Genomic DNA, 14,990 nt, shown 5'->3' on the forward strand with positions numbered 1-14,990 from the left:
GCCCCCAAAATTCCGCTGCCCCGGTGCTCCAGTCCCTCCTCAGCCCCGCCCGGGCTGGCAGTGCCCGGGGGTCTCTGTCAGAACCAGTCCCGGAGGTGCTGGGAGGGCTCCGCTCACCGGGACAGCCCTTCCCGGCTCCGAGCTGCCCGTGCCAGCCCTGCCAGGGCAGCCCGGCTTTGGGGGCGCCCCTTTTTCCTCCCCACAGCCCCCCCGGGCCCCTCTCAGCCACATCGCGGTGGGCACAGACAGCTCGGGGGGTGCAGAGAGGGGACCCCACCACCCTGCCCCATCCTGCTGCCGGGGTGGGGGACACGGGTGGCTCCGTGGCCATCCCACGGGGGATCATGTGGCCCAATTCAGGAGGCTCCCGGCCCCCTCTTTGCTCTTCATCCTCAGCGGCATCAGGGTGGGCGCCTTGTACTCGTGCTGGGCGGGGGGCTGGAAGGGGTGGGGGGCCAGGCCCGGGGGGCGCAGCCCGTGCAGGGGGTAGAGGCTGCCCATACCCGCGTGGGGGCCCGGGGAAGTGGGGATACCCACGAAGCCGTTGCTGGCAGCGGGGGGGTACGGGGACATGCAGGGGGACGCGATGCTCTCGGGGGGCAGCAGCCCCGGGGGGCTCCCAGGGCTCGGCCACGGGTTGTTCTGCAGCTGAAATAAGGACAACAACAACAAAAAAAGCCCAAAATGAGGGTGGGGACATCACGGCCGCTCAGTGTCCTCCCATTCTGCCTTAGATCCCTTCAGGATTCCTCTTATCCCACCTGTGATCCTTCTCGCCCCCGATCCCCGCCACCCATGGGTGCAAAGGGAGCGATGCCTTTGCTCTGGTTTCTGGCCTTGGGGGATTCAGTCGAGGTTGAAATATCCCCCCGGGAGAGTTTGGCTTCAGGGACGTGCGTGGAGCTGAGTTTTAAATTCTTTTTATGCTTTTCGATACTGGGAGGGGGAAAGGCAGTTTGGGGCAGGAAGCACAGATGGATGGGAGAGAGTAAAGGGGGTTTCAGGAGGAACACCCCAAAACCTGTCCCGGAGGGCGTGTTCCCATGGGAAATGGAGTGGGACACAAAGCAGCATCTTCCTGCGTGTGGCAAAATGCCATCCTCCCTCTTTGCCATCCCGGGCAGCGCTTTTCCCAAGGGTGGGTGAAGCCGTGGGGGAAGGGGCAGGAAGGGGTGATGTGGGGCACCCCCCTGGCAGCGGGGGCACACAGGGCTGCCGCAGCTCCCGTGCCATCTCTCACCTCCTGGATTTTCCCGTACCGCTCCCGTTTCCGCCACTTGGCCCGGCGGTTCTGGAACCAAACCTGGTGGTGGAGGAGGGGGCTGAGGTGCGGGGACCCCTCCCCTGCCCACCGCAGCCTCCTGCCAGCAGCAGAAGGGGCGGGCACGGTGCCCCAGCAGTGCCCAGAGCCGGAGCCGGGCACAGGGAGCTGCTCTGTGCTCAGCCAGAGCTCTCTGGCCTTTCCCCACACCGGGAATATCTTGTCCCGCACCAAAGATGAACCATCCCTCTCCCCTTTCCTCTCCCTGGTGCTTCTGGGACTTGTTTATCCCAGATTTTGCTGCAGAATGAGGTTTTTTGGGTGCAGATGTCCCCTCTGCATGTCCCCTCCGTGGGGTGGGGACAACTCCAGCAGCACCTCCCGGTGCTTGGCTTAAAGCTCTCGTGGCTACAGGTGGTTTCATCTCAATCCACCCCAAATCTGGGTTCAGAGGCTCTGGTGGGCTCCTGGGGACACTTCCCTGCCTGTGCCTTGTCCCTGCTCCTGCTCCTGGGGATGCAGCTCCCAGCGGGTGCTCCCTGCTCCCTTCCTCCCCCTCCACCCTTCATGTCCTCCCTGCTGGGAGCACCCTCAGGCTCCTCTTCCCGCTGGAGACCCCTCTGGCAGCAGCTCCTGCAGGCGGGATGCGGTGAGCCGGGGAGGGAGGGTCGGGGTCGGTCTGGTCCTGCCCCACATCGTGCCAGGATGTGCCAGCCCAGCCCCACCAGCGGAGCTCGGTGGGTTCCTCCAGGCCTGAGCTGGGAAGGGTGGCTGGGAATGATGGGTGCATGGGGGGCATCATGATTAGGGTATTTGTGGGGGGGGTTGGGGGGTGGTTGACACTGACCTCCCAAATTTTGGCTCTTTCCACCCTTTGGGTGCTTGTCCAGGGGGGAATGCAGAGGGTTCAGAGGCAACCAACACCCACAGCACAGCAGAGGGTGCACAGGGTGCATGACCTGAATTTTCCATCTGGGATTTAGCATTTTCATGGGAAAAGCAGCTTCTATCTCAGCATCACCTTGCAGACAGAGCCCCTGGGGTGCCCATGCCCATCCCTCTGTACCATACCTGCACCCTGGCCTCGGTCAGGTCCGTGCGCAGTGCCAGCTGCTCCCGGGCGTAGACATCAGGATAATGTGTCTTCTGGAAAACCTTCTCCAGCTCCTCCAGCTGGAACGTGCTGAAGGTCGTCCTGTTCCTCCTCTTCTTGCTCTTGCTCTTGCCCAGGGGCTCGGGGAGCTCGGGGATCCCGTAGTCCCGGAGAGTGCCCAGGGGTGCTGCCAGCGGGCACCCCAAGTCCTCCGGGGCTTTTGGGGGGACCCTGCAGGCTGCAGGAATCACCTGGAACCCACCTTTGCAGCCCTTCTCACCTGGGGGGAGAGGCACAGGACCAGGGGGTGTTAATTTGATAGTGCCAAGGAGGCTCAGAGCTGTCTGTGCCACAGCCCTGGCATCCCATCCCATCCCATCCCATCCCATCCCATCCCATCCCATCCCATCCCATCCCAATCCCATCCCATCCCATCCCATCCCGTCCCATCCCGTCCCAATCCCTCATCCTGGGGGACGTTGAAGTACTGCCCCAGGAGCAAGGGCTCAGCATGGACACCCAGCAGGGCAAATCCATCCCTGAGAAGGACAAAATCCACGCTCCCTGTGGGAGCTGTGGGCAGGAAAAGCCTCTGGAGGGTGGGGGAAGGCTGGCTGGAGCAGCGGGTGCTCAGGGTCCCGCTGGGATGTGGGGATGGGGCAGAGGAGGTGGGCACAGGGGTGTTTTGCAGACAGGTTTGCCCCACTCTCCTCATCCCTCTCCTCATCCCTCTCTCCCGCACAGGCTGGTGCCTCAGGCCGGCTCAGAGCCCAGAGCAGAGCCACATGGCCCAGCAGTGACCCCAAACCCAGCCCTGCTCTGGGCCCTGTCCAGCCCCCGTCCCCCAGACAGTTCAGGGCAGCTCTGCGCCCCCGAGCCAGCACCTCCCTGGAGCTGCAGCTCCCGGCAAAACTCTCGGAAAGGAGGAAAAAATCCCACCCTGCTTTTAAGAGCTCCCTTTCCTCACCCTCCTCTGGGACCAGAGCAAGAAATCTGGGGGGTCCCCCCGTCCCTTCGGTGCTGCTGCATCGCTGGGGTGGATGATGCAATGGGATCAAGGAGGAAAATCCCTGCCACGCGTTTTGGGGACCCCCAGGAGGGTCATTTGTCCCCACATGGGGACACACAGAGCTTGGCAGCTCCAAATGATTCCGGGGCTGTTGGGACCCCGCTGGGCTGAGGCAGGGAAAGAAGAAGTGAGCGGGGAATTAGCAGATGGGGAGGAGTGCCTCGGGGTCCCCCGTCTGCTGAGGGGACACAGAGGTGTCACCTGGGTGACAAAAATGCTGGGTTTGCCCTGATCCCAGCCCAGTCACCAGCAGAGATTTGGGGGTTCTGCAGGTGGGGAACTCAGAGCAGCAGGATCAGACCCACGGCCAGGAGGGGAAATGCCTCCTTTGGGATGGATCCTCCTCCCAACAGAGTGGGGAAATGGGGTCCCCATCCCTGTAGACCCCCCTGGGGCTCCCCAGAGCAGCCCCCAGCACGGCCTTTTCCGGCCTTTCGGTTTGGATTTTTGGTTGTTTCCTAATTAAGGCAATTTGGGGGCTATGGAGCCGCCAAGCCCAGATCCAGCTGCTTTGAATTAATGAGGAATTGTAATTTGGGGGAGGTTTGGGGGGCGATTGCTCCTCGTCCCTCTCAGTACTGACCTGTCTGGTCATGGATAACGGCAAAGGAATGAGGCCAAATTGCCGTTTCCTCCCTGCTTTGGCCTCCAAAGGGCTCAGCCGCTGGGCTGGAGGGTTTTAATGATTCCAAACCAAATCCCACCAAAGAGCAGACCCAAATATAACCAAAATTAAGGAAAAAAAAAAGCCGACCAAAATAAAATCCTGCTCCATAAAGCATCGAGTTTGGGTTTTTCCCCCCTTTTTTCAAAGGCAACACGACGCATTTCCAAGTGACCCGTGGGTTTTGGCGTTGGAGACAAATAAATAAATAGCCAGAAAGTGGGAAAAGGCAGGAAGGAGCAGGATACAGGCACGTAGCTAAATAAACACAGCAGCACCGGGGGACAAAAGGAAAATATCGATATTTTTCTCCCACTCCTTCCTAAACTGACACCCCCCGAAAGATTTGGCGGCGCTGGGGAAGGCGGCAGCTGGGAAACAGCTGTACAATTCCTGGGATAATGGGGAGGGGGAGGAACTCAAAAGGATCATTAGTGAAGGGATGGGGGTATGGAAAGGACTCCCAGGAACCGGGGGAAGCACCCGTGGATCGGCGGCATCCCCCCGCCGCGGCCGGAGCAGGTAAGAACCGCGGCGGGGCCCTCCCGGGGCTCCCTGGCGGCTTTTCCCGGCACTTCTCGGGGTTCTTTTCTACCTGTTCCCCGAGGCGGCTGTGCCGGGTCCCACCGGTCCCCATTGCCCCCGCGGCTTTGCCTTTTGCTTCTTCTATTAAAGCAGCAGCGGGGGGATGATGTTAAAGCGAAAGTGGGAGCGAGTCCCGGAGCGGCCCCGACGGGCCCGGCTGGAGAGCGCAGAGGAGCGGCGGGAGCGGCCCGGGACCGAGCGCGGTCCTGCCCGAGCCTGGGAGCCCCGGGACAGCCGGGCCGGGGGGAACCGGCTGCTCCGGAGCTCCGGACACGGGTACCGGAGAGAGCCGCGGAACCGGCAGCGCCGCAGCCCGGTGCTGGGGAACGGGAGCGTTATTGCCCCGGAGCGAGCACCGAGGAGCCGCGGGGAACCGGGAGCGCCGGAGCTGCGCACCGGGCACCGGGGAGCGCTGCCAGCCCCGCGGGCCGGCCTCCCCCCGGTCCCGGAGCCCGGGCTCCATCCGTCCGTGCTGCCGCCGGCCCGGCGGCTCCGGGAACCGGAGTCGGCGGCCGGACGCGACTTCCCAGCCCCGTCCGGGGAGCGGGGCCGCTCTCCATCCCCGGGAACGGGGCTCGCCCTTCCCCACCCCGGGCCGCTCCCCGCCGGCGCTGGGTCTCTCCCGCCGCATTTTCTCCCCTTTCCCCGCTGGTTCTGGAGAACGGGGACCAGCCCGGAGCCCCCGTCTCTGTCGCGACACAGTCCCAGGCAGCACCGGCCCTTCCCTGCTCCGCTCCCGTCGGGGGACGCCCCGGCGGCCCCGACGGGGCCATATCGCGACATCGGAGAACCCCGGGGCAGCGTGTCAGCGCACCGACGCTGCCGGGGGTCAGGCCGGGGCTCCCGGCGCATCCCGAGGCCGCGGGCGGCGGACAGAGACGGGGGGAGAGAAGCAGAAGGAGCCGGGAGGGGTCGGCGGCCCCGGCCCCCCATCCACCCGCCGCTCCCCGGTACCTGCAGCCCCGGCCGGGCACAGCGGCTTCCCGTGCACGGCCACGGCGGGGGGACCCGGGCCGGCCGCCCCCGGGCACCGGAGCGGCGGGCAGCGGCCGGGCCGGGGGCTGAGCGGCGGCGGCCGCCGGTGCGGCCCCGGCGGACCGAGGGCGAAGGCGGTGGGAGGCCGGGGCAGCCCCGGGGGACCCCCGGGCCGGCCAGGCGGGGGGAAGGCCGGGCAGCCCGGTGTGTCCATGGCGCAGGTTGCAGGGCACGGGCCGCGGGAGCGGATTTTGTGCGGGGCAGCGGGAGGAGGGGGACGGGCTGGGGGGCGATGGGGAGGGAGGGGTCGGCCCGCAGCCCCCCCAGCCCCGCAGCCACTCGCGTGCGTCCTCCCAGCCCTCCTTAACCCTCGAATCCCAAATCCTGCCCCGCGGGGACACCTTCCCGCGTGGGCAGATCCCTTCAGCCTCAAGACCCTGCGCTGCCAGGGTCTCCCAGCTCCAGCAAACGCCCAGGGCTCCTCTTTCATTTCAAACTTCATCCCTCACTGCTGATAGCAGCAAGAAATACCAGGCAGGGCAGAAACTTCCATCTTCCTGGCACTCCCTGGGTTTCTTTTCCCCTTCTCAAGCTCTGCAGAGTCCATTTGCCGCCTTCCCCTCCCCAAAGCCGGGGCTGAGGCCTGGGACGAGTTGCTCCAGGGATGATTGTGACCCTGGGACAAGGGATGCAGGGGGGATGGGGACCCCAGGACGTGGGAGCCAGGATCCCACAGTGTCCCTGGAGCAGGCCAGGGGGTCCCAGCACCAGGGGGTCCCAGCCTGCTCCCCGAGTCTCCCTGCTGATGCTTCCACCCCCCAGGATTTGGATCCCCTCATCCCAGCTTGACTCTGGCTTTGGCATCAGAGCTTGGACTTCTTTATTCCCCCCTTTTCCTGCCTTTTGCTCCTCTGCTCCCCAGGCCTGGAGGTTTGGCGTGGCTGGGGGAGGATACATCTTTGGGGGTGTTTGTGTGCAAAATGAGGGGAGAGATCTGGAATCCAATGGCTTGGAGAAGGAACTGAATAAAGAGCCTGCAGAACTAAGTGGAAATCTGGGCTGAGGGGTGAAGTTTTACCCCTCCATTTGCTGTTTTTCAACACTTTGAGTTTATTGTAGGGCACCAATCCTTGCTGCAGGTCTATGAAAAAAATAACCTGCAGGTGTGGAGGCTGCAGGGAGGGGATGAACCGCATGTGAGCAGCAAAAAGAGGTGGAGGGGAGCCCGGCAGATGCCAGATGTGTGATGCTAGAAGCGGAACAAGGACTATAAATAACATTGGTGCTCTCATTGCTGCTGCCGGGGCAGGACTTTGTTACCCAGGCACAGTGAAAATCACAAGAAAATCTCATTTCAAAGAGTTTGTGATATAAATGTCACCTCTGTGTGTTGGCAGGGGTTGGGGATTGATGCGTTGGTTGGTCATTGGAAAAGCTGTTGTTGCTGCAGGAGCGATGGATTCGTGCTGTAAATCACGGCTGCATTTTCCAGCCCTGCTCAGGGAAACTGAGTTTGTGAGAAATGCTGGGTTGTGATCCTGGACTCAAAATCTTTCTGTCAGAATCCTGTGAGGGGCTGGCTCTGCACAGAGGGGTCTGAGCATGCAATGCCCCCTCTTTAAACATTATTTTAGCCTGAATATCAAACCAGGATCAAAACAACTTTTTTTTTTTTTTTTTTTTTTTTTTTTTTTTTTTTTGTCACTGCTGGATAAAATTTAAGTTTTTACACATTAATGTAGTGGCCTTTCGAGGACCTGCAGGAATAAATTAGTTTAAACTTCTTGGGCTGCTTTAAAAGAGGATCTGGCTCCTTCCTTGCAGGGTGGGCACCCTTTTATTGCCCGTGAGCTCCCTGGGCATCCCAAGCCTCCCCTGATACTTTCCCTTTGCAGCAGCTGGAGCTGCCAGGATTTTCCCTGTTCGACTGTCCACAGCTCACGGGGTGCTGTAAATTATGGCCAAACAGGGACTGGCAGGCCTCTGACTCACAACAGGTCAGGTCATTAAATATTATTAAACATAACATAACCCCTGGAAAGGCTTATTAATTTTTTAAGGTTGCTCTCCTGGTTTTACTGCTGGCATTTAAAGGAATTTAATGGCAGAGGGGTGAGTCCATCCACGTGTGCTGGTTTTGGGTGTGCTGCTTTTCCAGGCTCCAGAGATTGCTGGGACCCTCCTGGGCGAGTGGGGAGGTCTTGGGCAGGTGGGATTTGGGGTGTTTGGAGCTGAAGGCAGCGTGAGGTTTGTGAGATTTTGGGGTGTTTGTGTTGGCTGCTGGAGCTGACGAGGAATTTGGTTCTTCCAGTGGGCAGGATGAGGAGCAGGAGCCCCAGGATCTCCTTCTGAACCTGCCACCAACCCTCTGCCCTGTTCTCTCCCATGTGCAGAGCCAGAGCAGGGTGCCTCGTTCTCCTGGGTTTGGGAATGTGTGTGCTGGGTGCTTTGGGAATGTGTGTGCTGGGTGCTTTGGGAATGTGTGTGCTGGGTGCTTTGGGAATGGGTGTGCTGGGTGCTTTGGGAATGTTTGGGAATGTGTGTGCTGGGTGCTTTGGGAATGGGTGTGCTGGGTGCTTTGGGAATGGGTGTGCTGGGTGCTTTGGGAATGTGTGTGCTGGGTGCTTTGGGAATGTTTGGGAATGTGTGTGCTGGGTGCTTTGGGGTCAGGGAAAGGCTGAAAAGTGGCTGCCCCTTCCTGGGTGCCAGTGTGGGCCTGACTGCAGCAGGGAAGTCCCTGTGGTGCTCCTGATGCTCTCTGGGGTTCATTTTCCACGGATCAGCTTATTTTTGGGCAAAGAATGATCCCACCAACTTGAAAAGCTTCCAGGAGAAACTTTTCACAACATCAGTGTCCAACTCCATCTCTGTAAGGGGAAGAGCTGCTGGGTCTACTCCTGGATTGACATGACCTTTTGTGGCCTAGATTTTGGATCTTCCACCAAGTGAGCCTCACCAGAGAGCCACCAAGAGCAGCAGGAGGACTCTGATGGGATCCTCTAGGGGAAAAAGCTGGTTTTGCTTTGTCTCCTGCTTGCTGGGAGGATTTTCCCCTCCCTTTTCACATCCCATTTGCTTTCCAGTCAGTCTGCAGCCATCCCTGAGCGCTGCCTCTCCTCCCCTGGGACCCTGGGATGTGGAGGAGCCTGCAGGGGGCCGGGAGGCTTTTCAGAGTGACATCCAGGCCCAGCTTTTCTCAGGGGCAGTTGGGTTTTCTTGTTTTTGGCAGTTTGAGGAGAAAGGCCGATCCCGGGAGGCTGTGGAGGAAAAGCTCTGGGCTGCTCTGGAGGGCAGCTCAGCTCAGCGTGGCTGTGACCCAGGAGCTCCTGGCAGGAGGGACAGTCTGGGGACAGCTGTCCAAAGGGTGATCAGGCACTGAAGACCCCTCCTGCCTGCAGCATTCCCGGCTCTGTTGGGTGTTCCCTGACCCAGCTTGGAGGATGATCTCCAGCTCTGCTGCTCCTCTCAATCCCAGGCAAAAAATTCCTGTTTCTTCTCAGCCTGGGGAAGCACCACATGTGGGCAAAAGGGTCTGGACCAGCAAAACAAAGGCCATTCCCTCTGTCCTTTAAGGGATGGGCATTTGGGGGATGCCCATGGGGTCCTTCCCTGGCCTGAGGAAGATGTGGGATTTAGCCAGGATTTGGCAGATCACGCTGCTGCTCTGCTATTCTTCCAAGGCTGGACTGCTGCAGAACCTTCCCCTGTTCCCCAGGGGGATCCATCCCATGAGGGATCCATCCCATGAGGGATCCATCCCATGAGGGATCCATCCCATGAGGGATCCATCCCATGAGGGATCCATCCCCAGAGGGATCCATCCTCAGGGGAATCCATCCCAAGGGGATGTACCCCTCAGGGTTCCATGGGATCCTCTGCTTTGTCTGGGCACATCCCTGCCCCTGTCTGGCCCAGGGACCCCCCCCCATCCCAGGGACCCCCACCCCTGTCCCAGGGACCCCCACCCCTGTCCCAGGGACCCCACCCTGGGCACTGGAGGGAATCTCAGCCCTTCCTTAGGTTTCCTTTCCCAACCCCGCTGTCTCAGCCTCGGTCCCTGTCCATCTCCCCCTCCCAAACGCCCCCAGACCCCTCGGTCTCCTCGTGCCCACGGCCTCATCCCGAGCTGGGTTTTGTTCAGGAACACACACGTTGGTGGCAGCAATAATTACTGACTTCCCCGCGGAAATCATCAAGTGATTTATATATATATATATTTATATCGAGAGAAATCAATCCCCTGGCTGGTCACAAGCTTGTTTTGCATGAGGCAGTGGGAGCTGGGGCTGAAAATCTTTGGGATCCCAGAGCCGGGCTGGAGTTGTTGTTTCCCGAGGCTGACGATGCCGGGAACGATCCCGACTCCACAAAAGGACAAACGCAAATATCCACCCTGCCCCTGGGTCATACCCGTGTTTTACAGGCACCTGAATAGGTTTGGAGATGTAATTCAGATATAAATTCGTATTCTTTTATAAAATATGTTAATTCAATATATTAATATTAGCTATAAATAGTATATATTTATATATGTAATATAAATAGTATATATAACAGTAGATAAAGTATACTATAGAGTATAGTATTATACTCTCTATATAATATATATAAATAGCATATATTTGTATTATACTCTCTATATAATATATATAAATAACATATATTTGATAGAAATCAGTGTAGATTCCATATTATTATACATACCACATATATATTATAAATTATTATAAATACTAATTTATGTTGAATTAATCAAAATATTATTTGTGTAATATTTGATTTTATATATTTTAAATATTTTTCTATCCCAGGGAATATTTAAGATCTGGCTGGACCAGGCTCGGAGTTAACATGGGATAGTGGAAGGTGTCCCTGCCATGGCAGGGGGTGAAGTGAGATGAGCTTTAAACCACTCCATGATTTTGTAATTCTGCAATTCCAAATTAATACATCCATATTTATATAGAATAATATTTAAATATTAATTCATATTTATATAAACATACGTATTTATAGCTATTCTGATCTATTCTCCAAGAAGTTAATCCTGTGCAAACATAATTGCAGTTTTGCCCCAAAACAGCGTATTTGCATGTTAGTTTATGTTATCAGCAAATGGACAGTAAAATCACAGAATTTTGTGTCTGGATGACAGAAAGATGAGGATGAGCATTATAGATCCATAAATTAGTATAAATTCACGGTGGTTGTGTCGTTTATACGTACAAAGCATGTGGCTGCAGCAGGGGTGGATACCAGATGGACACTCAGCACTGGAAAGGAAGGAATTTTTCCAGGAAAATAGCGAATTTCATAAAAATTCAATTTTAAGCAATTTTCTTTGATTGTTTTTTGTGTTGTTGGAACCTCGATGTCCCTGGTTTTGTCCGGAGCGGGATTTGGTGTCAGACCGAGCCGTGAATTAACGAGGGCAGCAACACCCGAGGGGCGAATCCCGTGAAACAACCGGCGGGAACGCCGAGCGCGGCGCTTTCGTTTTCTGCTGCATCTCACGGGCTTTTCCTTTGATTTTATAGGACTTTTCCTTTGCATTTCAAGGAAAAAGATTAGGGGGAAATAAAAGAAAAGACAATAAAAATTAACATGATTTTAGCCCGATTCAAACCGATATGAAAACAATTTTTTTTTTCTTGCCGCTGCTGGATAAAATCCCAAGTTTTTATAAATGAAGGTAGTGGTCTTTCGAGGAGCTGCAGGAATAAATTCATTTAAACCCCTTGGGCTGCTTTAGAAGAGGATCTGGCTCCCTCCTTGCAGTCAGAGAATTTCACCCCTGAGTAATTTGGGCCCAAAAACTCAATTTTACTCCGAGAGGCAGAGGGGACTGCAGGATCCCTTCTCCCATCGTCATCCCGATGCCGTGCTGGAATTTTGCTTTAATAAGGAAAGGTTTGGGCTTCATCCCTGTGGGGAATTTCCAGGCTGCTTTGGGAAGTACTTCAGGATGGCAAATTCAGGCTTGTTTTCCTTCCAGCTGCTCCAAAAATAAATAATATATTAAAAAGGTGGAAGTGAAGCCTGGAAGCAGCAGCGAGCCGAGCCGGCAGTGGGTGGGATTTAGGAGAGATGCTGGGCTGAAAATATATGTTTATTAATGTTTATGACATTAATCCCAGTAAAAGCTGAGAGTAAAATGATTCTTTTGGCTCCTAAAAACCCAATAGTGCTTGGAAAATCAGGAAAGTAACTAAGGATTAAAGGGAATTTATTCCATCTATAATTGAAGGGAATTTATTGCAAAATTGCTTTGCTGGGAGGATTTGAATAATTTTGAGTTTTTAATTTTAGCCTGTTAAAATTGTAAGTCCCAAATATTGGTGTTAAATTAAGTGGGATGACTTTGGATTTAAGATCTACAGAACCAGGAGCAGGATCTGGCCCCTGGATTAACACGGCAGCTGGAGAAATGGGTGTAAATCAGGGTAATTTGTGTGTTATGTGGATTTATGCTTCCTATGGGATGTACAACAGCCTGGCTTGGGGGAATCTATTCCTGGGAGTGGGGAGGAATTTATTTCCCAATTCCTGAGGGGAATAAATTAATTTATTCCCATCATTAGTGCAGGGCTGAGCCTCTTGCTCTGGGCTCCATTATTCCGAGTTTCCATGCGATTACCCTGGGCAGGGCTGGAGTTTTATCTGGAAAATGGCTGGGAAATGATGGAGATGGGGGAAAAAAGCAAAAGAGAGGTGATGATTTGGGAGGGCTGGGGGAAATTTAGCTCCTGGCTGTGCAGTGTGGAAGGACTGAAACTGTGATCTGGGGAGGGAATGGGAATAAATCGGAGCCGTTCCTGAAATCGGCTTTGTAGGAGCGAACACGTCCCGCTCTGGCTTCCCCCGCTCGCTTGGCTCGGTGGAGCCGGGGTTCAGCACCCCCTGATTCCCTCCCAGGGGGAAGCAGGACCCTCTCCATGCCTGGGGATATTCCAGGATGATTCCCCCACCCGAGGTTTTGTTTTCCCCGGAGCTGATCCCGTGCTGTGCCGGGGATGCCGAATCGCTCCGGTGAGGCCCCGATCCCAATCCAACTGCCACCAAGGAAAACCCCAATTCCCCCTGAGATTTGCGAGCAGAGCTGGACAAAACCCTTCCCCTCCCCGGGGAATTGATGGATTTATCCATCCCATTCCCTAATGAGCCACTTCCAGATCCCAGTGAATTATACGCACCGGGACGGGTGAAATCTTGCTCCATAAATCAGATCTGAGGCTGCCAAGCTCTGCCTGCATCATTATCCCGGCAAGTTTCGAAGATCCCTGGTATTGCTGCCTCCTTTGCAAATCCCAATAAATCTGGCAGTAATCACTCCTGACAGAGAGGCAGCAAAAGCACCGGAAAACATTTTCTTCCCTTAAAAAATGTAAGTGGAAAATTTATTGCACAGAAAGAAAAAGGTTTCTCCAGAAAGTCCGTAGCAAACAGCAAAGTGAGGAACTCCCGGGGCCAAGCTGGTGGATTCAGCAGCTGGAATCACCTTGGAATTCCTGGGATAAATTTGTAAGCAACTCCTAAAAATTAGGGAAGATTTTTTTCCTTGGGGTGAAACAAGAGAAAAGAAATAAACCCGAGTGTCTCCAAGTGTGTCCCGAAAGGACAGTGGAGGCAGCGCTCTGGAGCCTGCTGCCTTCTGGTTTGTGTTTAGCCTTTGGAAAAAAAAAATTCCCCCCCTGCACACCTCCTTTTTCCTAGAGGGAAGATTGATTTTATTAACCGGCCAGCACCTGAAAGCAATCGGGATTTTTTTGGTGGCTGGTGGCGGGGCTCTGCAGGGGCAGAGCTGCGTTTTCCCACTGCTGGCGCTTCCAGCCAGACGTGGAAAGGAGCTCCCACGGGCTCTCCATCGCTGCAGGCTGCTGGCTGAGGGGTGCTGATGTGTCCTTATCCTCCTGGTTCCACCATGGAGCCAACCCCAGGGGACAAAACGCCCCTCTTTCCCAGGGGAAACTGAGGCACGTGGCTGTTAGGGGCTGCAAATACCCACCCCAGTTCTCCCTTTGCTGGTTTATGGGTGGGTTGGAAATGTTTGGATGGCTTTACACCCGGAGGAAAGCAGGGAAGGGGAGGTGGACCCCAAGGAACCCCTTCAAGCATCCCAGGGAGTGTTTCCCCCCTTCCCACGTGCTTCCCACTCCTCCCAGCTTTGCAGATCCTCCAGCTTTCCCCACAGGCACATCGGCAGGAGCTCTTGTTTTCCCATAACAGGATTGTCCACATCAGGTGTCGCCCTGATTCTTAAGATTTTCTAAAGCCTTCTAAATTTACATTCTTTTAGAAAACTTTCTCACCCAATTTTCTATAACAACATATTATTTTACATTCCTTCACAGGAGTAAAGAAACTTAATATACTAGTAATTTGTCCAATGTCATTGGAGAGGTGGCACATTCACTCTCCAACCCACTGTCACCTTTGGAAAAGTATAAAAGTTGGAGTCAGAAAATAAACCTTCTTCTTTACCTTACTAATAACAGTAGCTCGTGTTGTGCTTTCACGTGTCCTATAGCAACGATCAGGACTTAGGGGATCAGGCTGGTGGTGATGTCTGTGCCTGTCAGGGTGAGAGAGAGGTGACAGCGCCGAGAGCACCACGGCAGCCACGCAAAACCCCGGTGGGTGATGGATGGATGATGGATGGGTGATGGATGGATGATGGATGGATGGATGATGGATGGATGATGGATGGATGATGGATGGATGATGGATGGATGGATGATGGATGGATGGATGGATGGATGGATGGATGGATGGATGATGGATGGATGATGGATGGATGATGGATGGATGGATGATGGATGGATGATGGATGGATGATGGATGGATGGATGGATGGATGGATGATGGATGGATGGATGGATGGATGGATGGATGGATGGATGATGGATGGATGATGGATGGATGGATGGATGGATGGATGATGGATGGATGGATGGATGGATGGACGGATGGATGATGGATGATTGATGGATGGATGGATGGATGATGGATGGATGGATGGATGGATGATGGATGGATGGATGGATGGATGGATGGATGGATGGATGGATGATGGATGGATGATGGATGGATGGATGGATGATGGATGGATGGATGATGGATGGATGGGGGATGGATGGATGGATTAATGGATGGATGGATGGATGGATGATGGATGGATGGATGGACACCCTGGTTCTGTGGTTGGGGATGGATGGATGGATGATGGATGGATGGATGGATGGATGGATGGATGGATGGATGATGGATGGATGGATGGATGGATGGATGGATGGATGGATGGATGATGGATGGATGATGGATGGATGGATGGATGGATGGATGG

At 55.2% G+C, this 14,990-nt stretch overlaps 1 protein-coding gene across 1 annotated transcript; it reads right to left on the reverse strand.

The window, feature by feature from the left end:
• Window positions 1-213: 213 nt before the first annotated feature.
• Window positions 214-9,576, reverse strand: ALX3 (ALX homeobox 3). The gene is given in 7 exon segments (XM_072918681.1): window positions 214-648; window positions 1,241-1,303; window positions 2,333-2,634; window positions 3,842-3,844; window positions 5,627-5,883; window positions 5,885-5,942; window positions 9,558-9,576. Coding segments are annotated over 7 exon segments (1,008 nt in total). The 3' UTR covers window positions 214-342.
• Window positions 9,577-14,990: the final 5,414 nt, after the last annotated feature.

Source organism: Taeniopygia guttata, chromosome 26 (assembly GCF_048771995.1).
Source record: "Taeniopygia guttata chromosome 26, bTaeGut7.mat, whole genome shotgun sequence".
NCBI classification, from domain to species: domain Eukaryota; kingdom Metazoa; phylum Chordata; class Aves; order Passeriformes; family Estrildidae; genus Taeniopygia; species Taeniopygia guttata.